The 26,549-nt window shown below is 55.7% G+C and overlaps 1 protein-coding gene across 6 annotated transcripts in view; it reads left to right on the top strand.

The window, feature by feature from the left end:
- The first annotated feature begins 16 nt into the window (after nt 1-16).
- Nucleotides 17-26,549, top strand: part of RIPOR1 (RHO family interacting cell polarization regulator 1) — a 31,302-nt gene continuing 4,769 nt past the window's right edge. For 2 of the 6 annotated variants that reach the window (XM_038772209.1, XM_038772211.1), the window contains exons 1-14: nt 16,779-16,918; nt 19,260-19,386; nt 19,806-19,964; nt 20,328-20,406; nt 20,860-20,883; nt 20,994-21,047; nt 21,362-21,514; nt 21,739-21,802; nt 22,103-22,146; nt 22,409-22,534; nt 22,896-23,044; nt 23,326-23,455; nt 23,806-25,308; nt 25,407-25,558. In XM_038772209.1, coding sequence (XP_038628137.1) covers nt 16,900-16,918; nt 19,260-19,386; nt 19,806-19,964; nt 20,328-20,406; nt 20,860-20,883; nt 20,994-21,047; nt 21,362-21,514; nt 21,739-21,802; nt 22,103-22,146; nt 22,409-22,534; nt 22,896-23,044; nt 23,326-23,455; nt 23,806-25,308; nt 25,407-25,558 — 2,783 coding nt within the window. In that variant the 5' untranslated portion in view covers nt 16,779-16,899. Of the gene's footprint in view, nt 98-10,530; nt 10,638-16,776; nt 16,919-19,259; nt 19,387-19,805; nt 19,965-20,327; nt 20,407-20,859; nt 20,884-20,993; nt 21,048-21,361; nt 21,515-21,738; nt 21,803-22,102; nt 22,147-22,408; nt 22,535-22,895; nt 23,045-23,325; nt 23,456-23,805; nt 25,309-25,406; nt 25,559-26,549 lie in introns of those variants that run through there. The other 4 variants (XM_038772212.1, XM_038772214.1, XM_038772215.1 and 1 more) reach the window with 4 other exon arrangements.

Raw genomic sequence — 26,549 nt, forward strand, 5'->3', positions numbered from 1 at the left:
TCCAGCCTAGGAGGGGGCCAGAGCTGGGGTCGGCAGAACCGGTGACCAGGTGCAAAGAGATCCAGACAGAATCAGGCCTGGAGAACTCACAGTCACGGTGAGTGTGTGCCCACCCAAACTTGCCCAATCCATCGTCCTGGGGAGTTGTGTCTCCTCCCCACCGGGACAGGGAATGGCTGAAGGTGATAGGGGCCTTCAGGGGAGTGAGGGGGAGAGGCCCCTGGGCCAAAAGGTGTCATTTGTTGTTCAGTGAGGCTGTGGGCAGAGAGGGATGTAAGGTTCACTTGGGGAAGCCTGGTGCCCCAAACCAGTATTGAACCCCACGGAGCTGGACCCAGGAGACAAGGGCAGCCTGGGCTTACTGGCCCCCAAAGGCCATGGGAATGTGGTTGTCATGGTGAGATCAACTGTGGGAAGGGGAGTAGCAGGGGGAGAAGGTCACTGTAGAGTCCAGTCAGGTTTCCTGCAGCTGTTTGCTCTGCATGGGGCTGGACAGGCTAGGCTCCCACTCGGGGCGGTAATTCACTTCTGGACCCTCCTACCGAATCAGCCTTTTAGCCGGGAGGGGAGCTATATAAGCAGCATTTCCGATCTGTGCTATGCCGACGTGGTTGTGTGTTTTGGGGGAAGGGTCAGAACTGGACCCCAATCTTATCCTCCCACCCCCCAGGTCTGCCCCCAACTCTCAGACCCCTTCCAAAGCAGGAGAAATCTAAGGTCTGGTATTCCAGCAAGAGAGTTTGAGGGAACTCCTCTAAGTCTGATGAGGAAGGAGGAAGAGGGAGTGTTTTGTGGGGGGGCGGAAAGGGGGGGTAGGAAGGAAGGATGGATGGATGGACACAGTGTCCACCACACCCAGATCTCAGGCCAGAGTCTCCCCACCTACAAACACACTAGACAGGCCAGCTTCTCTGGGAAAGGGAACAGACTAGACCCCAGAGGAATAGCCTGGGACAGCTCTGATTTATCAGGGCTCCCTCTGGCTCTTCCATACTCCTCCCCATCTTCCTCACTGAGTGGTTCACCCAGTTCCAGCCTGGAATTTTAGTTCCAAATACCTGACCTCCTCCAAAGACATTCATGACCCCCCATCCCTACCTCCTTAGATATCTGCTACAATCCCCCTCACCTTGCCCGGGTCCCAATAAATAAGGGTTTTGAAACTAGTCAGGCTTGAGAACAGAACATATGCCCCAGCAGGATAGGGACATTCAGATGTTGTTTCTACAACACCATGTTCCCGATGCCATAGCTCATTATCTATTCAGCCTTCCCCACTGAGCCAAGAAAATATTGGCCTGGCTGGGAACCAGATCACCTAGGCAATCCTGCTCTGGGGGTCTCAGTTTCCCCAGCTGAAAAATGGGAAGGCTCTTTCCATAAATCTCTAAAGCCAAGAGAAGAAATGTGAGCCTGAGCTTCTAGGGGAAAGATCCCATGGAGCAAAAATAAGCATCAAGCTGCAGGACTCTACTAAACCTTTTTTTCTACAGGCTTTCCAGGAGCAGGACCAGGGTGAGGGGGAGATCTTGGACCTTAGCATTCTTTAGTCCAGGATGTGCCATGGACAGAGAGAGAGAGAGATATCTCCTTGGGGCTTTATGCAAAGTCTCTGCCCACGAGGCCCCTAGGATTGTCTGTACTAAAAGGGAGATCCTGGCAGAGAAGGGAGAGCTCCAGAATGGAGAGAAAGCTAAGCCCTGGGCCAGGCATCAGGAATGGTGGTGGTGGTAAGAGGCGGGTGGTGGTGGTAAGAGGGGAGTGGTGGTGGTGTCTTTTTCCCTTACCTCTAGGGTAGGCAGACCAAGGGTGTATATCAGTCTGCAGCCCCCTGGGGCAGGCAGGGTGCCAGGATCTTGGGTAAACACACTGCTGTTCCAACACCAATAACTTCACATTCTCTGCATGCCGACCCCATCCCTCCCTGTGACACACAAACACTCTCTCTCTCTCTCTCTCTCTCTCTCTCTCTCTCTCTCTCTCTCTCTCTCTCTCTCTCTCTCTCTCTCTCTCCCTCCCTCTCCCTCTCTCCTCCTCCTCCCCCCCCCCCCCCCCCCGCCCCGTACTAGAGTCTCCCATGCTGCACTCAAGGCTGTCCAGGGAGAGAGGGGGGAAGAGAAGACAAGAAGTAGATTCAGCTCAGGGGGCAGGGACACAGGCAGAGATGACCAAGGGGCCACCCCCCACAATGCCCAGCTTTGCCCTCACGGGGGCCTGAATGGGGTGGGAGCAACCAGAGTTTAACCCCAAGAATTTCATTCAATCGTATTTATTGAGCGCTTACTGTGTGCAGAGCACTGTGCTGAGCGCTTGGGAAGTACAAGTTGGCGACATAAGAATGCCTTGAATGAGCTTCCTGACCCAGATCTAAACCTCAGTTTCACAGGACTGAGCAGGAAGAGGCATACTGGAGTCGGGGTGGAGGGCAAGAGGGAACTTGAGGGATCCAGGACCAGCTTCCCTCTCCTTCCCCACAGAATCAAACCAGTCCCTAGGTATCAGAACAGGAAGGGGAGAGAAGAGAGAGGGCTACAGGGCCTAGAGTGTGTGCTGCCTGAAGAAAAGGGACACATCCACGCCATTGACTCTGCTGGGACCCCTGACTCCGTCCCCAAGCCCCCACTCTCTCAAAGTCCTGTCCACTCTGGTTCCACCCAACCCTACCCTCTGCCATCTCGCAAGAGGTCCCCTAGGCATCCAGCAGGTGGCAGCACTGGCCTGGAGAATGGGAGGGGCCTGTAGGGAAAGCCCTGGAAAGTGGGGTAGCAGGATGGGGAGGGAAGAAATGATCAGGGTGGCTAGCTGGTGGGACAGCGGAGGAGGGCAAGGCCTGAAAATGGAGGAACCGGGCCTGGGGAGGCGAGAAAAGGGGGGGGGGAAAGGGAGAGAAAGGGAGATTGTCTCCGTGAGGGAATAATTGGGGGGGGGGGGGGGTGTAGGAAGTGCTCTGTGGTATGGGGAGAGGGAGGCAGTCCTTGAGGGAAGGAGCTGCACCTCCCAGCCCCTGCATGTCCTCTTCTCTCTGCCTAGCCTCCCACAGCTCCCAGATATTTTTATTCATCTGCAGTGCTACCCTCCCCCTCCCCTCCCCACCCACTGCCTCCCCCCCCAGCCCCGACTCTTTCTCTGAGTCACCTGCCGCCACACTTAACCTTTTCCCTGCCACAGTCCCAGCCTGAGATCATCATCAATCGTATTTATTGAGCGCTTACTATGTGCAGAGCACTGTACTAAGCGCTTGGGAAGTACAAATTGGCAATATATAGAGACAGTCCCTACCCAACAGTGGGCTCACAGTCTAAAAGGGGGAGACAGAGAACAAAGCCAAACATACTAACAAAATAAAATAAATAGAATAGATATGTGCAAGTAAAATAAATAGAGTAATAAATATGTACAAACATATATACATATGAGATCTGTGGCAAGGGAAGGGAAATCGGCTGGACTTTCCGGGGAAAAGAGAGTCTTCTGCTGGACTAGATGGGACTACCTGACCTCCCACTCCAGGGGATCTAGGGATGGGGGCAGGAACACAGCAAAGCACCCACACAGCTCCCAGAGGCCTGGGGGTACAGGGAGGGGGCAGTAGTTTGAGAGCTGGGAGCCTGGCTCACAAAGTTTAAGCCAACCTAATGGAAAGAGCCCGGGCTTTGGAGTCAGAGGATCTGGGTTCTAATCCCAGTTCCACACCTTGTCTGCTGTGTGATCTTGGGCATTTCACTTAGTAATACCAATCAATCTGCGCATCAGGCAGGAACTCCTCACTCCCAGCTTCAAGGCTGTCCATCACCTCACCCCCTCCTACCTCACCTCCCTTCTCTCATTCTACAGCCCACCCCACACCCCCCACTCCTCTGCCGCTAATCTCCTCACCGTGCCTCGTTCTCGCCTATCCCGCTGTCGACCCCTGGCCCACGTCATCCCCCGGGCCTGGAATGCCCTCCCTCTGCCCATCCGCCAAGCTAGCTCTCTTCTCCCTTCAAGGCCCTACTGAGAGCTTACCTCCTCCAGGAGGCCTTCCCAGACTGAGCCCCTTCCTTCCTCTCCCCCTCGTCCCCCTCTCCATCCCCCATCTTACCTCCTTCCCTTCCCCACAGCGCCTGTATATAGGTATATATGCCTGTACATATTTATTACTCTATTTTACTTGTACATATCTATTCTATTTATTTTATTAGTATGTTTGGTTTTGTTCTCTGTCTCCCCCTTTTAGACTGTGAGCCCACTGTTGGGTAGGGACTGTCTCTATATGTTGCCATCTTGTACTTCCCAAGCGCTTAGTACAGTGCTCTGAACACAGTAAGCGCTCAATAAATACGATTGATTGATTGATTGATAATAATGGCATTTGTTAAGCACTTACTATGTGCCAAGCACTGTTCTCTGTGCCTCAGCTTCCTTATGGGGATTAACTCCTACTCCCTCCTACTTAGACCGTGAGCCCCATGTGGGAAAGATACTGTACCCAACCTGATGATTTGTATCTACCCCAGTGCTTAGTGCAGTGTCGGGTTATATAGTAAGTGCTTAACAAGTGCCCCCAAAAACAAAAAAGCCAGGAATGACCTTTCCAGCCTTCTCCCTGCCCCCTACCTTGCCCTGAGGGCCTCCTTGAAGGGGGGGGGAGGAAGTCACTGACTCTGGGATGGGCTGGGAGCTTCCTGTTGGGCAGCTAATCCTGACCTCTCCCCGCCAGTCAGGAGCCAGGACAGCACCTCAGGCCCATCCTCCAATCTGGGGCTTCTCAGAGTGCCAGGGAGTCCTTAAGCCTAAAGTCCCCAACTTGTCCTCCCTCATGCGAAGCCACTTTAACAACTGGGTCAGTGAAGGAGCTGCCCTGGGTACCCCTGCAACCTTCTCGACAGCCATACCCCTTCTCCAGTCTTAACACAGTGCGGCCACTGTCTGGGCTAAAACTAGCCCCAGCAAGTTGAGGAGGAGAAGCCATGCTCAGAGGCAGAGACGAACGTGTGTTCTGGGGAGCATGTTGGGGATCCAGGGGTGCAGACTTTGACTTCAAGGAGTCCCCTGGGCTTCCACTACCTTGGGCAACAGGGGAGCAACCTAGTGGAGAGAGCACAGCATTAGGAGTCAGGAGACCTGGGTTCTAATCCCAGCTCCATCATCATCATCATCAATCGTATTTATTGAGCGCTTACTGTGTGCAGAGCACGGTACTAAGCGCTTGGGAAGTACAAGTTGGCAACATATAGAGACAGTCCCTACCCATGCTTGACTGTTGGATGACCTTGGGCAAGTCACTTGATTTATAAAATGGAGATGAAATACCTGCTCTCCATCCTATTTTGAGTGCAAGCTCCATGAGGGACAGGGACTATGCCTGATCTGATTATACTGCATAATAATAATATGATGGCATTTATTAAGCGCTTACTATGTGCAAAGCACTGTTCTAGGCGCTAGGGAGGTTACAAGGTGATCAGGTTGTCCCACGGGGGGCTCACAGTTTTAATGGCCATTTTACAGATGAAGTAACTAAGGCACAGAGAAGTTAAATGACTTGGCCAAAGTCACACAGCTGACAGTTGGCGGAGCCGGGATCTGAACCCATGACCTCTGACTCCAAAGCCCGTGCTCTTTCCACTGAGCCACGCTGCATCTACCCCAGTGCTTTGCACAGTGTTTGGCACATCAAAAATGCTTAACAAATACCCCAATTATTATTACTGTGGTTGTTGTTATTGTTATTAGAACTTTAATTTGGCCCTACTCCCAAGACCTGACACTGGGTTTTCAACCTAGCTGAACTGCTAACTTCCTGGGTAAGCTGGTAGAACCTTGAGTCTCAGTTTTCCAGGTTTTGATCACTGCCACAGAGCAGGGAGGATAAAGAAGAGCTAGCCCAAGCTAGGGGTCAGGACCAGAAAGTAACATCACCACAGGGGTCCCATCTGAGAAGGGTAGTGGCAAAGGAGATAATATTCATTCATTCATTCATTCAATGATATTTACTGAGTGCTTACTGTGTGCAGAGCACTGAGCTAAGCGCTTGGGAAGTACAAGTCGGCAACATATAAGATGGTCCGTACCCAACAACGGGCTCACAATTTAGAAGGGGGAGACAGGCATCAAAAACAAAACTTGTAGACAGGTGTCAAAACCATCAGAATAAATAGAATCATAGCTATAATGCACATCATTAATAAAATAGAGTAGTAAATATGTACAAGTAAAATAGAGTAATAAATCTGTACAAATAATAATAATGGTATTTGTTAAGTGCTTATTATGTGCCAGGCACTGTACCAAGCACTGGAGTGGATACAAGTAAATTGGGTTGGACACAGTCCCTGTCCCACATGGGACTCACGGTCTTAATCCCCATTTTACAGATGAGGTAACTGAGGCACAGAGAAGTGAAACGACTTGCCCAAGGCCACACAGCAGACAAGTGGTGGAGCAGGATTAGAACCCATGACCTTCCGACTCCCAGGCCCGTGCTCCATCCACTATGCCATGCTGCTTCCCTGATCAATTCCCCTGGCCGCACATACACCTGCACAGTTATTCATTCATTCATTCAATCGTATTTATTGAGCGCTTACTGTGTGCAGAGCACTGTACTAAGTGCTTGGGAAGTACAAGTTGGCAACATAATACAAATATACATGAGAAACAGCATGTCCTAAAAGGGAAAGAGCACAGGGCTGGGAGTCAGGAGACCTGGATTCTAATCCTGGCTCCACCACATGCTTACTGTGGGACTTTGGGCCAGTCACTTCACTTCTCTGTCTGTAGTATGGGGATTCAATGCCTGTTCTCCCTCCTGCTTAGACTGTGAGCCCCATGTGGGAAACAGTGGGTCTAATCTGATTATTTTATATCTACCCCAGCACTTAACATAGTAGTTGTCACATAGTAAGTGCTTAATAAATACCACTATTATTATTATTGATAATAATAATCATGATAGGTAATTACACGTGTGCTGATCCAGTCAGACACAGAGAAACACATATGCCACCTGATACTCACAGACATGCAGCAGAGAAAGGCAGACTCGGGAGTTTTGGAAATGCCCTTTTGCCTCTCTTCCACCACCCTGCATTCCTGCCTAGATGGGGCTCAGCCAAAACCCTACCCTGCTAAAGGAAGTTGAGAAGCAGTATGGCCTGGTAGAAAGAGCACAAACCTGGGAGTTAGAAAACCCAAGTTCTAATTCTGACTGCCAATTTCCTGCTGCGTAACCTTGGACAAGTTACTTTAACATCTCTGGGCTTCAGTTTCCCCATCTGTAAAATGGGGATTAAATACCCATTCTCCCTCTCTCTTAGTCTGTGAGCCCCATGTAGGACCAGGACTGTGTCCACCCTGATTATTTTTATCTACCCCAAAGTTTAGTACAGTGCTTGGCACATAAGAGCTTAACGAGTATTGTTATTGTTAAAGACTGATACTTCTCATGTCATCGTGGCTCAGTGGAAAGAGCACGGGTTTTGGAGTCAGAGTTCATGGGTTCGAATCCCGGCTCTGCCAATTGTCAGCTGGGTGACTTTGGGCAAGTCACTTAACTTCTCTGTGCCTCAGTTACCTCATCTGTAAAACGGGGATTGGCTGTGAGCCCCCAGTGGGACAGCCTGATCACCTTGTAACCTCCCCAGTGCTTAGAACAGTGCTTTGCACATAGTAAGCGCTTAATAAATGCCATCATTATGGAGAAGCAGCGTGGCTCAGTGGAAAGAGCACGGGCTTTGGAGTCAGAGGTCAGGGGTTTGAATCCCGGCTCTGCCAAATGTCTGCTGTGTGACCTTGGGCAAGTCACTTAGCTTCTCTGAGTCTGTTACCTCATCTGTAAAATGGGGATTTACTGTGTGCCCCACGTGGGACAACTTAATCACCTTGTATCCTCCCCAGCGCTTAGAACAGTGCTTTGCACATAGTAAGCGCTTAACAAATGCCATTATTATTATTGCTATTTTGCCTTACTGGGAAGGGGAGCCCTGGATTAAGGTCCCCGAGAAGGGGAGTGAATCTCCCTGGGAAGAACAGGATCCAAGAGAGAAAGACAAAGTACAATTTGACAAAGGATTTGAAAGGACTAGCAGGGGTTTGGTCTCTCAGGTCCCTGAGGAACATATGGCGAGGGAGGAAGGGAGTGGAGTGGGCAAGAGCTGATGACCGGTTGCCTACTCTGCCTATTCCCATTCTCCATCCCAGGCAGGCTGGGTTGGGCAGTTCCTTCCTCTGACTAATGCCCACCATGCCTTGCATCACCCTGAAAAGCTGGACCCTCCCCTCCCACTTTGGCTAACTTTGGGTCTCCCAGGTTACCACCACCACCAAATATATATATATATATATATATAATATATATATTATAATATATATTATAATATATATTATATATAATATATAATATAACTTTTATATATATATATATATATATATATATATCAGAGTCCTGAATTCCTTCCCCTAGAGGATCTGCAAGAGATCAGAGAGTAATGGGCATGAGGTCCCCCTTAAACTTTCTTCAGACATCTCCTGTCTTGACATCCTGTTCTCAGCCCCAGCCTCAACTCTGTTAGCTTAGTTCCCTTGTTTCCTCTCCCTGGGCAGCCCCCTATCCACTCTCAAACCAAACCAGAGGGTAATAGGGAAGTCTGAGGAACTGGAAGCCGATCAGATCAACTATTCTGAGCCCCCTGGGGTAGGGAAGGGAGGAGTTTATCTGTTTGCCTGTGCTCATGGGAGTGTTTACATTTGTGGATGCATATGCATGGATGAGCATCTGTGGGCTTACACATATGTGTTTGCATTGTAGACTTGGATGGTTGCAGAAACATGAGTATGATGTGGGGGATTGTGTGTTTGCATATATATATATAAATGCACGGATGCAAGTGCATGAAGTGAAAGGAGCGGGTGGATCTCTGAGCAGCCCGTGGGAGGGAGTACCAAGACAGCCAACAATGCAGTCCTCTCCCTGGCGACTGGGTGGGCAGGGAGCTGGCGGAGGGTGCTATAAATAGCACCACTGCGGAGGGATATCTATCCCTCACACAGTTGGAAGAACCTCCCGCAACCCTGCATCAGTCACGAGTCTGGGGCTTGGCTGGAGGCCATGGCCTGCAGGGCTGGAGGCAGGGAGGGGGGAAGAGGCAGGAGGGGGTTTGCTCAAATGCAGAGACAATAGGTATCAAAGTGCATACAGCTAAGCCGGGAGGTCAGGGGCCCACACTGACTTCAGTACAATTGTCCAGATCCCAACAAGGAGCAGGGACTCCAACTTGAGGATACCCTCTCCAAGCCCTCACGGGTGTCCTCTCCCTCCACCTACTTTTACCAATGGAAACCAAGGTCAGGGGAGCTGGCTTGTGTGTGCCCCACAGTGAAGCCCAACTGGGTCATTGAACTCAGGCATCCAAGTCCCCAGAGTGGCCCACTGCCCTTAGCTCGGACTGTACCTTTCAGACCTTATTTGGGATTGAATCCTTTCCTGTCCGCACCCTGTCCCCACCTCCCCTTGGGCTCGCACCCCTGCACTCCCTCTTTCCTTCTATCCCAAGGACTTTCCCTGCTAGCCTCCCCCAGCCCACCGAGGCTCTCCTGCCCAGCCCCCCCGGTTTCCTGAGGCCTGGGCTGACGTTTCCGGCGGTGACCAAGACGGGGGAAGAGGCAGGGAGGGCCACAGAGACAGAAGCCTTTATCTGAGCGGGGCGGGAGGGGGCCTGCAGTGCTACTGGCTCCTCTCCTTTCTGGCTCCCTCCACCCGCCTCCCTAATGCTGGGGAAAAAGACAGAGGACAAATGGGGGAGGGGACCCAAGGGAGCTGCCTGAAGGGGCGGAGGAGGGGAAAGGCGATCCAACCAGAGCTGGAACCTGGGCCCAGGAGTTTGGGGGAGGCCCAGTCCTGGGATCAGAGCCTTTTAGACTGTGAGCCCACTGTTGGGTAGGGACTGGCTCTATATGTTGCCAACTTGTACTTCCCAAGCGCTTTTGTACGGTGCTCTGCACGCCGTAAGCGCTCAATAAATACGATTGATTTCGGTTGCTCCTGGAACCTGGGTGGGGGCAATAGGATGGAGGAGGCAGAATTTGGTTTTTCACCGATGCAGCCAGTCCCGGGCCGGAACAGGCCAGAGGGAGGGGCGTCGTCTTGTGTAGCCTGCTTCCCAAGCGCTTTGTACAGTGCTCTGCACGCAGTAAGCGCTCAATAAATACGATTGATTTCGGTTGCTCCTGGAACCTGGGTGGGGGCAATAGGATGGAGGAGGGAGAGTTTGGTGGGTGTCTGTAATTTCCCAGGTTTTTCACCGATGCAGCCAGTCCCGGGCCGGAACAGGCCAGAGGGAGGGGCGTCGTCTTGTGTAGCCTGCAGTCCCTTTATTTGGGGAAGGCGGAGCTGAGAGAGGCAGGGGTCGGGGGGCCCGGTGGGCGGCCCGCTTTGGGAGCTGGAGCTGGAGCAGAGGGCGGTGCTGCGGCGGCGGGAGGAGGGAGCGGGGAGGAGCAGGGGGAGAGGGAGGGGCTGGCCGTGGTGGCGGTAGCAGCAGCAGCAGCTGCGGCGCGGCAACGACAAGGCCTCGGAGCCGGCGGCGGGGCTGGCCGAGCAACGGGGGGCCGAACCCGGACGGGCCCAGAGGAAGGCGCTGAGCCGAACGCAGCACAGCCATGTGAGTTGCAAGGGCCGGGGGGCGGTGGGCTCGGCCTGGAGCGTCCCGGGGGCAGGAGCCATGGTGGGCCGGGGGCGGCGGTTCCGGTATGTATCCCCCGCCCGGCCTCCAGCGCCAATCCTCGCCGCTTCCCCCCTCTCTCTCTCCGGCTGATTCCCTTCTGTACCGTATCCCCCATCTCTTCTCCCCACCCCGGCGCCGTAGGATGGGGGTGAAGCTGGTGTGGGTGGGGTTGGTCATTGGCCAGCGATTGCCCCTCCTACGACCAAAAAGAGCTTCCAAAGCGGGCGGATCGTGGCCCCGCAGGCGTAGCGGTAGATCCGGTGAGAAGCGGAGAGGGAAAGGTGTCAACCGAACCAGCGGCTAACGGAGGCCCGGGTTTGGGGGTGTAGCCAAGCGGAAGTTTCCCCCCACCCGATCCCGGCTTCGGTGGCCGCAGCACCCCACCCTACGGATCCCTTAGCTGTAGGCTGGCTTTATGATGTGGGCCGAAGAGGGGGGAACGTTCTCCGGCAGGGCTATCAAGCTGGAGAGACAACTCTCTTGGTTTCATGCCAGGTTGTTCTGGAGGAAGGAGTGAGTCCCTTCTTGCCCTCACCCTCTTCCCGTGTTACCCACCCCTTCGCAGCATCCAGGCGCTAAGCAACTTGAGGGGCCAGGATGCTGTGTCCCATTACCTCCCCCACAGGCAGTGAAGGGCTCCCCTGCCCCCACTCCCCTCTGCAGTTCTCTTTGCAGAACTCCTTATCCCCTGTAGCAGCAGCTGGCAGGGCTGCGTGGGAGGCATAGCTTGCTGGAGAGACTGAGGGAGGTTTGGATCTTGTTCTCTTCCTCCCCCTATCTGGGTGGCACGGGGTTTGGGGGACATCTGTGACTGCTGGGGTGTCAAAAAGGTCACTCATTCCAAGCCAGAGATCTGAGCGGGAAGGCCGCCATCCACCCCTTCATCCTGGATGTAAGGCCCTCCATGGATTAGCTATGTCCCCCATTCCTGCCAGCCCAGGGAAAGGAGGAGGCAGGGATGAGCTAGCTCAGCTCCAAAGCCCAAGTCCCTTAAGCTGCGTGACGAGCCTGCAGGGAAGAGCCTGGGGTAGTAATTTAGGTGGGAGGACATAGGGAAGGGGTTGGTTGAAGTGAGGAATCTGGGGACACAAGGTCCCTCTGGTGAGGGAGGAAGCCAGAGTATCTGGGTCCATAGGAGAGAGATGGTTTTAAATCTCAGGACCTTCAGACAAAAAGGTTCTCTTATTCCCTGCCTACCCTGTGGCCCCGCTCCTCCCCCCGCCCCTCACTGCCCCCAGGGGTAGGTAGAGGGTTTCTCCAAACTGGGCTCTTAAGACTGGGCCTGACTTCAGGTGGTGGAAGAGGGTTGATGGGGAGGGCACATGTGCATATATGTGTCTCAAGGCTACATTGTGTGGGTGTGTTTACGTGTGAATGCGTCCAGCCTGCAGAGTGGAGGGTGGCACCATTAGGGGCTCTTCACAATTCCACTTCCTGCTCTAGGCGCCAGGGCCCATCCAGCATTAAACTGCCCCTCCCTTCCCCCATATCCCTCAGTGAGAAGCTTGCAGAGAAGGCTGGGCTGCCCCTTCCCACTGCCCTGGGGATAAACGAGCAGAGGGTAGGGTAGGGTAAAGCTAGAGTTGCTTTTACTTTTACACAAAGCTCCAATCACCTCACCCCCTTGGTGGGAGCTGTTCCACCTGCCAGCTCCCAGCTCCTTCTCCAGCCCACCTCCCTTCATTCCCCTCCCTTTAATGTGGGTGGGTGGAAAAATAGCATGGGAACCAGCAAAAAGCCCGAGAAAAAGAGGCCCATCCAGCCTCTTGAGAGCTCTGGGATCTCCCTTCCTTTGAATGGTCAACCCTGGGAGCAAGAAGGGAGCCTGCAAGAAACTGAGGCAGGGGGAGACCGTATTGAAGCCAAGTCTGGGTTCCCACCCCTCACTGTTTACTGAAGTTATTTCTCCCTTTCAAGGTTTTGTGCAGCCCAAGGGTTTAAGGGAGTAGGGTCTGGGCAGCTCAGCCCCTTCCCTCCCCCCATGTCTGGTCAGTCTCTGGCTCTGGGCTGAGGCCTGCAGCCTGGACTCTGAGCCTGGAAGGAGGGGACTAACAAGAGAAAAGAGGGAGGAGGGAGAAGCCGTGGGGTGGATGGGAAATGCACACGGCCAGAGTGTTAACCAGTTGAATTCCCCTCTGCTCTGCCTGCAAAGATTGCCAGCCTTCTCCCTCCCTCCCTCCCACACTCCTTCCTCACTGTTGGCTAAAGGCAGGAGGCAAAGCTGGGGAGGTGGGGAACAGTTGGGTGGCTAGGCCAAGGACTAAAAAGCTTTCGTGCTCCTCACTTTCTGCTCCAGCCAACTTGGCTCCGCCTCCTTCCCCCAATCTCTTTCCCTCAATGCCAGGTCACTTGCCTGTGATGTCTCTGTGCTGCCTCTCCCTCTGGCCCAACGTTCTTGTAGCAGGGGGGGGCATGGAAAAGCTGATGGACTGGGAGGGGTCTCTGCCACCTGGAGCCTCCGGCGTTGAGTCACCAGCTAGGCTTCTTATTGCTGGGCTTGAGCGCAGGAGACATCTCCATTTTGGAGGCCCTCGGCCAAGACCCCTTTTCTCCCTCCCTCCCTCTCTCTCCTTCCCTCCCTCCCCCACCCCCTCAGTACTGCCCCAGACAGAATGTGTGCAAGCAGGGGGATCTGAACCCTGACTGAAGCAGCAATCGGGTTGCATCAAAGCCTTTCTGACTTGGGCTTGGCCACCCAGCTGTTCCCCACCTCCCTGTCCCTGGAAACCAACCCTCAACCTTTCCGACAGCTATCCTCCCGCCCTGTGAACCTAGTTAATGGTGGAGGTGCTCAAGGCCTAGGCCCCGGAGTTAGGGTCTCTGCCAACAAGGCCAACTCTCCAGCTGGACCGACCTAGTGGAGGTTGGTAGTAATCGTATTAAGCACGTACTGTGTGCAGAGCACTGAACTAAGCTCTGGGAAATAATACCCAGGTGGGAATTAGACACGGTCCCTGGCCCTCAAGGGGCTCACAATCTAAAATACGAAGGGAGAGAGGGGACTGGTGACAGCTACATAAGGAGAGATAAAGACAATATAAAAACAAAAACAAAGATCAGTAGGGTACTGTGGCTAGAGGAACAGAATTTCAGGCTCCTCGAGGCTCAGAGTTCAGTCACAGTCACGGCCATAATATCTGCTCTGGCAACAGCTGCCACGGTCTTCCTGAAGTTTTGTGAAGACAGAAAGTCGATAGGACCCATGTGGACTGTTCTGGAAGGCGAGGGGGTGGAATGTGGAAACGCTTTGGACAGAAAGGTGCTCTGCCTATGTACGGTATTATTGTTATTAACTAAGTCTTATGAGTCCAGAACTTCACATCCTGCCAGGGACAGAATCTGGACTAGGATTTGGGCATCTTGCAGCCCACCCTGGCTGTTTGGTGAATGATGAAGATGTTGTAAAATGTTTCCAACCCAGTGCTTAGTGCAGTACCTGGCACATAGTAAATGCTATTTATTTACTTATATTACTTTCTGTCTCCTCCTCTCAACTGTGAGCTTATTGTGGGCAGGAATGTTTCTGTTGTTATATTGTAGTCTCCCAAGCACTTAGTACAGTGCTTTGCACACATTAAGTGCTCAGTAAATAGAATTGAATGAAGGAATGAAGGCTTAGAGAAGCAGCGTGACCTAGTGGATAGAGCATGGGTCTGGGGGCCAGAGGACCTGGGTTCTAATCCCAGCTCCGCCACTTGTCTGCTGTGTGATCTCGGGCAAGCCACTTAATTTATCTGTGCTTCAGTTACCTCATCTGTAAGATGTGGTTTAAGATTGGGAGTCCCGTGTGGGATATGGACTGTGTCCAATCTGATTAGCTTGAATCTGAATCTACCCCAGTGCTTAGTACAGTGCCTGGCACACAGTAAGCACTTAACAAATACTATTATTATTTTCATTAGAGGGCCGGAGGCTGGACCATGTTTCTGGTGTATTCAGGAAGTGGGGAAGGGGACTTAAACTCTATCTTGGAGTCTAGCATTGTGGGGAGTGGCTCCTGCTATACCCACCCCTAACCAAAGGCTGAGAGGGAAAAGTTTGTTTGCTGCCCCCTCCGCCTCCCAGATTTTGCTGCATGTCAATCACAGGGTTTGGGGAAGTCGCCATGGAGACGGAGCGGAAGAGAGACCAGGGGTCGCTGGGGTGGGAGGCAGTGCAGGCGGGGATCTGCGACTACTTGCCAGCCAGGCGGTTCCGGGAGCAGTGGACAAAGGGTCCGGGGCTCAAGAGCCTCTGCCCTGGCCTTGTGACTTGGGGTTTAACCCCAAGAGACTGGAGTCCTATCCCCGTTGTTACAGGCTCGGAGATCTGGGCACTTAACCACCCTACCGTCCTTCGCCTCCTTGGGACAGACTTCGGTCTCTGTCAATCAGAATCTCCCTTGACTGCAGTTTGGGGTTAGAAGTTAAATCAATCAGTGGTAGTTATTGAACGCTTACAGTGTACAGTACAGCAGAGTTGGTGGACACGTTCTCTGCCCACAACGAACTGACAGTCTAGAGGACGGGCTAAATCAGGACGCCTGTGTTCTGTCTTGTGCTCATTCCCAGGGAAAGGCCATCCATACCCCGCCCCTCACTCCCTCAACCCATGCAGGAGACGTCAGTGCTGGATTACCCGGGGTCTAGCCTGCGAATAAGGGACCGGATTCGAATCCGCTTTACCGTGCCTGCTGGGAGGGGAGGGAACTCCGGCGAAAAGGCTACGCGCCCACGCTTGTCTTATAAATAGTGGCCTCTGTTTATATCCAGCTCCGGCCCGCCTCCTGGGTGGGGCCAGAATTCTGTAATTAGACCTTCCCCCAAACCCCTCGGGTCCTTTAAGGGGAAGAGACCTCAACCTGGCCCTACTATTCGAGGGGCCTGTGCATAACTGGGAGAGATGGGTAAACCCTCTCCCCACCCGCAGGCCGTGGCCGGATAAGTGGGCAACGACAATGCTTTTGCCAGGCTCTTGGCTCCGTACCCGGCACTCCCGCTGCCACATTGCAGGCGGCAGGTGGCGGTTCCTCCCATGCGGCGCGTGCGGGTGGCACTGGGCTCAGGCGGTCTGCCAACTGTTACGTGATTAGGGGCCGGGATGGGGGGGGGGAGGCCGGGCACCCGGGAGGCAGCGAAACCATTGACTTCTCGAACTCCTCTCCTCGAGCACCAGGACCTCCTTGCTTTCACTCCAGGAGTCTAACCCAGGGGCAGGGAAGTGAAAAGCAACAAGGGACAGGTATCCTACTGCCGCCTCCCCGGTTCCATCTGGGATCCGAGGTCCGCGGGAGGAAGAGGAAGGGGGACCCCTTCCCTTTGATCGCTCCTCCCCACCCTGGGCACTGCCACCCGGCCTTTGGTCCAGTCTCCAGCCCCTTGTTTAAACTGCCTACTTAAATTACCTCAGTCAGAGAAGGATTGGTGACTTCAAGACTTGGTGACCAGAAGGAAGGCAGCTGTGCCTACTCCCATTTCCATCCCTGTTCCTTTCTTTGGGGCTTAAGGATGCAGCCATCATCCGTACCCCACAAAAATTCTGATCCCCCCCCCAGCCACCCCGCACACATACACCTCACCCTATGCCCATTAATACTCAATCCCATCTCCAAAGGCCATGTACCCCAAGCACCAGACCCAGTTATTTCTTCACCTGGCCCCTGCCCTTTTGCCCCCTCACACTGCACTTTCTTCACCTCACTCTGTCCACCCCTACACACACAGGCACGCCTACTGATTTTGGAAGTTTAACTTTCAACCCTCCTTTCTTCCATGTAGGCTCGGGAAAGATTAGGTTTGACTATGGTCATTTCAGAAAGAGAAACCAGGCTCCCCAGCTTCTAGTCTTCGACCCAAAAGGGACTATTAATCCAACCCAGTTGACAGCGTCATTTCCCCCCCCTCCCCTTTCTCCTTCTGGTTCTTCCCGCGTGTTTCCCCCCCTTCGCCCCCCCACCCTCCCTTCCTCCTTGTCTGCCCTTGTCACCTTCTGGCCTCCTGCCCCACGCCCCTCGGGCCTCCCTGGAGCCTAAAGGGTCTGAGTCAGGCTAGGAACAGCAGGAACTGGGCGGGGGTGGGGGGTTGGGTTAAGTCGGAGAAGAGAGGAGGAGCCAGATCCAAAGCTGAGTTGTGCTGGGCCAAGACTAGAAGAGGGCCAGGGAGAGGGCACTGCCAGGCCGGGGGCACTGCTGGGACAGGCAGGGCTGCCACCCAACCCCACCATGAACGGGAGGAAGAGAGGTAACTGCTTTGTGGACACCCCCTCCCCCTCTGCTCCCGGCCCGGGGCGATGGCTCACAGCCAGAGAAGCTTGGGAGCCAAGGCTTTGGATGGGCAGTAGCTCCAGGGGGTAGGAGTAGGGCCCAGCAGAGTGATTTAGGGGATCTCAGCCTGGAGGACCCTTTGGGAAGAGAGAGGCTAAGGGTGCCTCTCCTGTTGGGGTGAGGGGGGCTGGTGGTGCTCGTCAAAGTCCCGGGAGTCCCGGCACACCCACCCCGACCCTTTCTGATCTGATTTGGGTTTTGGGGCTCTAATACTCCCTGCGACCCTAGAGAGTTGCCAGACCCCTCCCGTTCCTAGATCCCAGAGGAAGGGTCTCTTGTTTCAGGGTAGGAAGGGGGATTCCCCCAGCAGAGCCCATTTCCCCGGGTCTGACTCCCCACGTCCCCGCATCCTGTCAGGCAGGTCTGGAAACTTAGGGGTCCCAGCAGCTGGGGTAGGGGAACCATCCTGCTTTTGGGGTGGGGAAATCCGCAGAAGGGGAGGGTGTCTCTCCCGGAGCTGTAACTGGAGCCAATCCAGGAGCAGGGAGAAGTCCGGCCGGTTTCGGGAAACCCGCCCCGGCCTGCTCCTCAGGTCCAGAGCTGACTGGCTTCCCTCCAAACCTGGGTGGGGGGCGGGGGGGGACGCTGCTCCCCCGTTTTTGCCCCCTACACTCACACAGAGCAGGGGAATGGGGTCCCTGTTGAGGGCTTCTGAGTGGGACCAAAAATCCACTCCCTCAGGACTATGTTCTTGCTCCAGGGAGGCAGAAAGTCGGGCGGAGAGGGGCTGTGCTCCTATAACAACCCGGAACCTCCTGGGATCTGTGAGCGGTATAGTTGGGGGCTCCCTCCACCTCTACTCCCAGATACTGGGTGGTGGTGGGGGGGGGGGGGGAGAGAGATCCCCACTCCTCCGAAGCCTCTGCAACTCCGAACATGTCAGATAGGTGACAGAAGTCGAGGGGTGCTGAAGGGGTTGGGGTTCGGTTCTGGGTTTCCCCCATCTGTCCCTACATACACACACCCACACACACATACATATCCACCGCGCGCCCCCCTCACCCCTCCCCGTAAACACACGTTTCCTCCCATTCTTCAGCTTCACGTCCGCTCCTTCCCTTTCCTGCTCTCCCTCTGACCCGCTGTTGTGCCTCCCCTCCCACCCGCCCAACCCCAACCAACCCTTTGGTTGGCGGGGGGGGGGGGTTACTTGGGGAAGGGGGAAGGGATCATACTTCCACCCCCTCCCCACCTTCGACTCCGCTTCGGTCAGTGTTCCCACCTGCCCCGCTTCCACAGGTAACCAGGTTTCCAATCCCCAGAGCACCCCCGCCACCCCCATCCCACCTCTCTCTCCATTGCAAACCCCACCTCTTCCCCCCAACTCCCTCCCTCCAGGGCTCCGGGAAGCAGCACTGAAGAAGTGGGGGGGGGGGGGGCTGCTGAGGGCAACTGAGAAGGCCCTCACACTCCAGCTGGAGAGTGCCCAGGTCTGGGCACTTGAGGCGGGGGGGCAGCTAGGCTGGGCGGGGTTGTTGTTATTTGGGAGCCCCGTGTGAGGCAGGAAGTAGAGCCTGGGAGGGCCTGGGAGGGGCTGTGCAGTTTGGTGGCTTCGCTGCCCAGCCGGCCCTATGATTACCTCCTTACCATACTGACTTTGTTACTGCCACTTGTCAGCTTCCGTCATTCGTACTTCCTTACCTGACCCCCTCCCTCAAACAGGTAGGGAAACTGAGGTAGAAGGCAGCTGCAGCCAGTCGGACCTGGAGCTGCAGCTACCACCCCAGAGTGGTGAAAAGGGTGCTGGGGAGCGGGGAAGAAGGGTTTGGGGGATGGGAGCCTTGGCTCCTAATCTGCCTTCTGGGATTTGGGGAACTGGGGTCCTAATGCCTCCAGCTCCAGAGCATCCCTCCCACCTTGCTTCCCCACCGCTCTTCCTCTCCCTGAGCACTCTTCCTCTCCCTGAGCGGATTACCCCTCCTAATACCAAGGAAGGTGGGGATTAAGCTCAGAGCTGGAGGGGGACAGTTGGCTTGGAAATGGGAGAGCTGGACAGGAGTGAAATCTGCTGCTACCCACAACCTTTTTTACTCCGTACCTAATGGGAGAGAAGAGTGACAGCTGAAGTTGGAAACTGCCTGCCCCTCCCCTTGAACCTCGAGCCCTCTTCCTGCCCCACAGCCCTGTGAGAGAAGAGGCTCCAGCCAGGATGAAGGGATCCTCGGATTTACTCTTGATTTCTGGGTGGGTATGTCGGGGATGAGAAAGGCTCTCCAGTTCAGCCACCTCACTCCAGCCTCTCCCCCCCTCCAACCCAGGGAGTCCCTCCCGAACCCACTCTATGATGTCCCTGTCTGTGCGGCCTCAGCGTCGGCTTCTCAGCGCTCGGATCAGTAGGAGCCAGTCCTTCGCCGGGGTTGTCAGCACCCAGGAACGAGGGCCCAGGTATAGTGGCAAAGCAGGGGAGCAGGAGGGGGACCAGGAACTGGGCTGGGGCAACCATGCCACAAAGCCAAGCATGGGATGGGGCTAGGGAAACAGGTAAGGGGTGAGATTGGGCTAAGTGAGGGAATCGGGAGGGTATGTGGGGGTCACGACCAGGAGGAAAGGTACAAAGGGGTACAAAAGTTTGGGCGGGGGGCTGAAGGCAGATAGAAAAGGATAGACGTGGGACTCAGGAAACTGGGAGGGTGAGGCAGAAGCATCAATTAGTGGTATTGAGTACTTATGGGCAGGGCACTGTTCTAAGCGCTTAGGGGAGTACAATTCGTCCTTTTTTGTATGGGGAAGGAAAGGTAGGCTGGAGAGGTTGAAGAAGATTTACCTCCAGTGTGTGCTCTCCCTGCTCACCTCCCTCCACCCAGGAGCCTGCCTGTCTTCAGTCCACCTATACCCCCGCGCAAGCCTCCTGTAGTTTCGCGGGTCTCCAGAATGTTCTCCATGGCCCACAAGACCCCACCACCAAAGGTGCCACAGCCTGAGCGGCTGGACCAAGTGTACGAAGCACTCAAGAGGGGACTAACGTAAGCACCAGGGATCTTCAAGACCCCCTCTTCAGCACACCCTATTACCTCACATATCTGAGATCTCTCCCTTTTCAAAACCTATCTAGGGGAGGCCCTCCTACCCAGCATCTTTTCTCACCCCTGATGGGGTCCCAGAAGCCTGGACCCCAAGGAGGCCCCCTCAGTTAGTCAGAATTGTGCCTTAATTTCCCCTCTGGGAAGCAGAAATTGGGTGGGGGGATCAGAAAGGGGCACATTAGCCCCTGGGGTGGGAGACTGTGCTGCAGAAGCTGTCCCTGTCACCCCCCACCCCCAATTCTCCTTCCCCCCAGAATTCTGTTCCTGTTCTTCCCCACCCTGATACCCTCACCCCCTGCCCAGGGCCTATCTGGAAGTCCATCAGTTGGAGCAGGAGAAGCTGAACATCCAGATCCGTGAATCCAAGAGGAATTCCCGGCTGGTAAGTGAGTTGCCTGAACCCCATCCAAATCTAATACCAGGGAATCCAGGCGCCTGGAAAAAGCAAGTGATTTCCTGCAGATACATAGGGCCTGTTGGGTTCACTTGGGGAGCAGCACCCCCACACCCCTTTCCAGCCAGGGCTGGAGTCTGAGGAAACCTCCCCACCTTGGGTGAGACTTCTTTACCCAGAATTGCTCCCCACGTGCGCGCACACACACACTGTGAGCCTGTTATTGGGTAGGGACCATCTCTGTGTGTTGCCAACTTGTACTTCCCAAGCGCTTAATACAGTGCTCTGCACACAGTACATGCTCAATAAATACGATTGAATGAATGAACACACACACAAACACACACACACACACACACACACTACCCCCCCCCATCAACCCCACTCCTTATGTCCCTCCCCGTCAGATCCTGATTACAGCTCTGTTCTTTCCTACCACAGGGCTTTGTCTATGATCTTGACAAGGTGAGTAGGGCGAGTGGAAGGGCAAGGGGGTGAATGTCAGAGGGGTCGGGGGAGGTGAAGACTTCTTCCGCACCCCATCCCCGCCCCCCAGTGCCTATTTCTCTTCCCAGCAAGTCAAATCCGTTGAGCGCTTCCTGCGACGGCTTGAGTTTCACGCCAGCAAGGTGAGGGATGGGAAGAACCTGTGGAGCTGAAGCCAGTCGTCTCATGTCTGAGTTCCTTCCCCATCATCCCTTCCCTCCCTGTCCGTCGGGGCCTTGCACAGACAACTGCAGCCCCAGACAGGATGGACAGGGGGCTTCCTTGGGCTGCTCTGTGCCCTCCCCACTCCCTGCCCCTGCAGCCAACTGCCGCCTCACTGCACTGAGAGGGGCCTGGCCAGCAGAGGAGGAGAGGACAAAGGGGGATGGAGGGATAGGGACATCTACTCTGAGCCCTGCCCTCCCCCCCGCCCCCCGACCTTCCCTCTCCCCGCCAGATCGATGAGCTTTACGAAGGATACTGCATTCAGCGAAGACTTCGGGATGGGGCCCAAAACATGGTGCGGGCATACAGCACGGGCTCCCCTGGGAGCAGGGAGGCCCGGGACAGCCTGGCAGAGGCTAGCAGGGGCCATCGTGAGTACATGGAGGTGAGGAGGGGCTCGGGACCCTGAGGTGAGGAGGAGCTCGGGACCCTGTGAGATCAGATATGTGGGGGTGAATATTCTGATTGGAGGTCAAAGTTGGGACAGGAGAGTAACACTAAAAATAAGGAGATTGGTGTGGGGAATGGGGGGCAGGCAATATAAGGAGATGTTGGGGCTGAAGAGAGCAAGCCCTGATATCACTTCTCCCCCCTCCCCCTGCCCTCTAGAGCATGTGCCTCCTGGAGAGTGAGCTGGAGGGTCAGCTAGGGGAGTTCCACATCAAAATGAAAGGTAATTTTGGCCAAGGGGAGGAACTGGGGGAAGGGCCAGAAAAACACTTGGAAGGGAAAGGGGCTCCTTGGGCCCACCCCCACACCCTCACTTGGTTCTCTTTCTCTCTCACTCTCACTCTCTTTCTATCTCTCTCTCCATTAGACTATAAGCTCCTTAAGGAGCTTACCTTAGTGTTTACCAACTCTGTTGTACTGTCTTCTCCCAAACGCATAGTTCAGTGCTCTGCGCAAACAGTCCATGCTCATTAAATACCATCGATTGGTTGGCTGATTGATTTTACTCTCTTTCTCTCCACAGGCCTGGCTGGCTTTGCCCGGCTTTGTGCTGGGGACCAGTATGAGGTACGGAGAAAGCTCGGCCCCTGTGTGTCTGGATGCCCCTGTCTGTGGGTTTCTAGTCTACCTGTGCCTTGTCACTCTGAGACCCTGGGCTCTGAATCCTCAGCTGCTCCCTTTTCTGGGGTGGGAGGCAATGAAGAGAGGGGAGGGATTCATTGACTTTCTCACATAGCCTCCCCCCTCATTTTTTCCTCAGGTCGGTCCTATAAGTAGGAGGAGCTACCCTTAACCTCCTCTTGCATGATTTTTTTGTGTCCGCCACCAGATCTGCATGAAGTACGGGCGGCAGCGCTGGAAGCTGCGAGGCCGCATTGAGGGCAGCGGGAAGCAGGTGTGGGACAGTGAAGAGATGGTCTTTCTGCCTCTGCTCACCGAGTTCCTCTCCATCAAGGTAATGGCTTGCCTTCAACTCCGCCCCAGCCCGACTCCAGACCTCCCTTTTCACCTAGGTCACACCCTCCTTCCACCAAGGTTACCCACTGCCTCCTCGTTCTCACCCATGTGCCTTTCCAATTTATACTTCCCTCCCCCACTTTCTCCCTTCCTCAAGCCCAGTACCCTGTTTCTGCTCCTCATTTTACGCCCCTTGGACTCCAATATGGACCTCAAGAACCCTAGACTCTGCTTTGCCACCCACCCACAGGTCTTCCTCCAAACTGACCCCTCCCCATTCTCCCAGTAAGCTGCCTTCACTCTTCAGCCCTAACTAACCTCAAGCCTCCCTTCTATCCCTCTTCCACCACGCTGTGCAGGTGACGGAGCTGAAGAGCCTGGCAAACCACGTAGTGGTGGGCAGTGTGGCTTGTGAGACCAGGGATCTATTTGCGGCCCGACCGCAAGTGGTGGCTGTGGACATCAATGACCTGGGCACTATCAAGCTCAGCTTAGAAGTCACCTGGAAGTGAGGATCCACCTGAGGGGGACTGACCCTGGGAAGAAGGGGCGAGGACGGGTGGCGTTGGCTGGGGGGCGGGAGCAGGCACAGGGAACATAGTTGGTCTGAGGGGAATAGAGCAGGGAAGGAGTGAGATGGGTGGGAAGAGGAACCCCAGGAGGAGAGGCAGAAGGCCTGGGGAGACTGGTCTGTTGCAAGGGACAGGAGTGAGAGAGGCCCCGGGGAGTCGGGCCCCAGTTGGGTCAGGAACCGCTGCCCTTGACGTTCCCATCTCTCTCCCCAACCAGCCCCTTCGACAAAGACGACCAGCCTTCAGCTGCCAGCACAGTCACCAAGGCCTCCACGGTCAGCAAGCGCCTCTCCGCCTACAGCCAGAGCCCCCCTGACACTCCCTCCCTGAGAGAACAGGCCTTTTATGTGAGTGCGCCCCCTCCCCCCCACATCCCTGAAACCTGCTCATCCCCACTGCCTTGCCCACTCCCCCGTTTTAGGAACAGCCTCCAATGTGTTGCTCTCAAATCAGCTTTGTCCCTTGGGGTGGTAACGGAGCCTATGGAGACATCAACTTAGAAGCCTCTAACTCTAACTCCTTTGGCTCCAGTGACCTCAGTTCCTCTCTCTTTCTCCTGTAATGTCCCTAGAAATCAGCTATGAGGTGGAAGGGAAGGGTGATTTAGCTAAATCCAAGGGTAGGAAGAGGGAGGGAGGAACCTGTCCCTGCTCTCCACCCTCCCACCCCCCACGCCTTGGGTCTCCCTTTCTTCTAGAACATGCTGCGACGTCAGGAGGAGTTGGAGAACGGAGCAGCCTGGTCCCTGTCATCTGAGTCATCTGATGACTCGTCCAGCCCCCAGCTCTCTGGGGCTGCTCGCCTGGCTCCACCTCCCCGGCCGCTGGTCCAGCAGGCTGCACCTCCTGCCATCCATATTGCCTTCTCGCGGCCCGAGCCCATCCAACCCAAGGGTCAAGGGGTTACCCCGGAGGAGGAAGAGGAAGAGGAAGAGTCTCCAAGCGCAGCTCCAGTCACCGGGATGGCCAATGGGCATGCGCCCTACAGCCGGACACTGAGCCACATCAGTGAAGTCAGCTTGGATGCTGTACTGACCGACACCCACCTAGGATTGGAGCCCAGCACCACTGAGAGCTTAGCCAGAGGGGAGCCAGACTGGGGCCCTGCTCTCGTGCACCATGTTCCCTTACCCTTGGACCCTGCCCCCCTGCACACTGCCCCCTCTCACCCAGACCCTGCCACCCTGCACACCGCCTCCACTCACCCAAACCCTGCCCCCCAGCACACTGCCCCTTCTCACTCAGACTCTGCCCCCCTGCCCAACGCCCCCTCTCACTCAAACTCTGCCCCCCTGCCCAACGCCCCCTCTCACTCAGGCTGTGCCCCACTGACCACCACCCCCTCTCACCCAGATTCTGCCCCACCCACTGCCCCCTCTCACTCAGGCTCTGCCCCCTCGCCCACCACCCCTTCTCACCCGGACCCTGCTCTCCCGACCACCTTCTCCTCTCACCCAGACCCTGCCCCCCTGACCACAGCCCCCTCTCACCCAGACCCTGCCCCCCTAACCACAGCCCCCTCTCACCCAGGCCCTGCCCCTCTGACTACTGCCCCCTCTCACCCAGACCCTGCCCCCCCGACGACTGCCCCCTCTCACCCAAGCCCTGCTCCCTCAAAGCCAGATTCTGTCCCTCCGCATGCAGGCCCTGTCCTCTCACTCTCAGAACCTGCTACCTTGAGCCTGGGCCCTACCTCTTCACCCCCAGGCCCCTCCAAACATGAGTCTTCCCACTCAGACTCTGCTACTTTGCATGCAAGCTCTGTTCCCTCATACCCTGTCCCCTCAGAACCTACAGACACCTGCCGGGACCCCTCCCCCTTTCACCTAAATCCTGCCCCCTCTCCCTGTCTCCCAGAGCCTGGCTTCTCCCTGTGCCTTGGGGCTCCAGGAGAGCAGGAGGAAGCTCAGGAGGCCGCTGTAGAGGCCGGAGCCCCCCTCCTCCCCATTTCCCCTAGCGGGACAGCTGAGAAGGGGGTCAGAGAGGGCTTGGCTCCCATTCCCTCCCCTTTCCAGGCGGGGCCAGTGTCCCCAGGAAGGACCCAGGCTGGGCCGGCGGACACCCCCCGGGTGAAACCTGCAGACTTAGGGCTGGAGGAGGCCCTGAGCACCCTGAGCTCAGCCCTGGATGACTATCGGGGCCAGTTCCCCGAGTTGCAGGGCCTAGAGCAGGAGGTCAAGCGGCTGGAAGGCATTCTCATGGTATGGCCAGGGAGAGCAAAGCGAGCAAGAGGGGGCAGGGGAGGGAGAGGGCTCTGGGGTACAGACTCAGCCCTGATTGTTCCCGCCCGTCCCTCCAGCAGAGACAGGGAACGTCCCGCAGCCGAGCCTCCAGCCTCAGCCTCACTGTGGAGCATGCCTTGGAAAGTTTCAGTTTTCTCAACACCCCCGATTCGGACTCTGATGCTGACCTCAACACCGAGGAAGATGGGCTGGGAGCCCCGGCGGACCCGTGAGTAGGGGCTGGGTGGGGTAGAGGTGCGGAGGGGCTGAGGCAGCCCAGGAAGGGTGGAGGGGCAGAACATCTTGACTTAATTCATTTGCTGGCACAGTCTGAACACTGATCCTGCTCAGTCCCTGCAGCCCCCGCCAACCCCCGGGCCCCTCTCTCACCCATTTAGCACCCAAACTGGATTTTTGGTCTTTTCCACTCCCATTCCCCCATCATCCACCTTGGCCTTGCCCCTTGGTTCCCCTTCTTCCTGATTGCTCCGAAGGGATCCCAACACCACCCTCACCCCCACCCCCACCGTATTCACCCCTCTCCTCTCTTGCTGGCTTACCCTGCTGCCTGCAGACATGGCCAGACCTCCCTCTCTTCCTCAGTCCTGTTCTGGACCTCTCGCCACCTGCCAGACATCATCACCCAGGTGTCCTGCCTCCAACTACCAGAGACCGAGCTCTTCACCTGCCTCCTGAGACCCTCCCATCCCTTCCCCAGCCCGGCCCTGTTGATTGGAAGCCATGGCCCCTGAGCTCAGCTCCCCAGAGCTGGCTCCATCTTCTACCCAGCACACACCCTGGCAGTTATCAGGCTCCCCCGTTCCTGACCTCAAGACACCTTTCCATGCCGTCCCTCTCGTTACGGCCCCACCGCCCCACCCTCCTCAGGTTCACCGGCCCCCTGCAGTCCCCTTCCCGCAGTCGGCCCCCTCGCCGCCAGCCCCGTTCCCTCTCAGCCTATCCCAAGCGCCACCGCCACAGTCCTCTCCTCCTGTCGTTCTCAGCACGCCACTAATCTCTGCCTATACCCATCCCCAACCCCCTCCTAATTTCTACACACCATCTGCCTCTTATCCTTCTTCCACACCATCTCCTCTGCTGGGAACCACGCCAGCCCCCTTCCTTGCCCTGTCTCAGAACCCACCTCTTCCAGGAAGACCGTTCTGACTCAGCGATGAGCCGGTTTCATGCGTCTCCATGAGACCATAAGACATGCCATT

Source organism: Tachyglossus aculeatus, chromosome X1 (assembly GCF_015852505.1).
Source record: "Tachyglossus aculeatus isolate mTacAcu1 chromosome X1, mTacAcu1.pri, whole genome shotgun sequence".
In the NCBI taxonomy this organism is placed as follows: domain Eukaryota; kingdom Metazoa; phylum Chordata; class Mammalia; order Monotremata; family Tachyglossidae; genus Tachyglossus; species Tachyglossus aculeatus.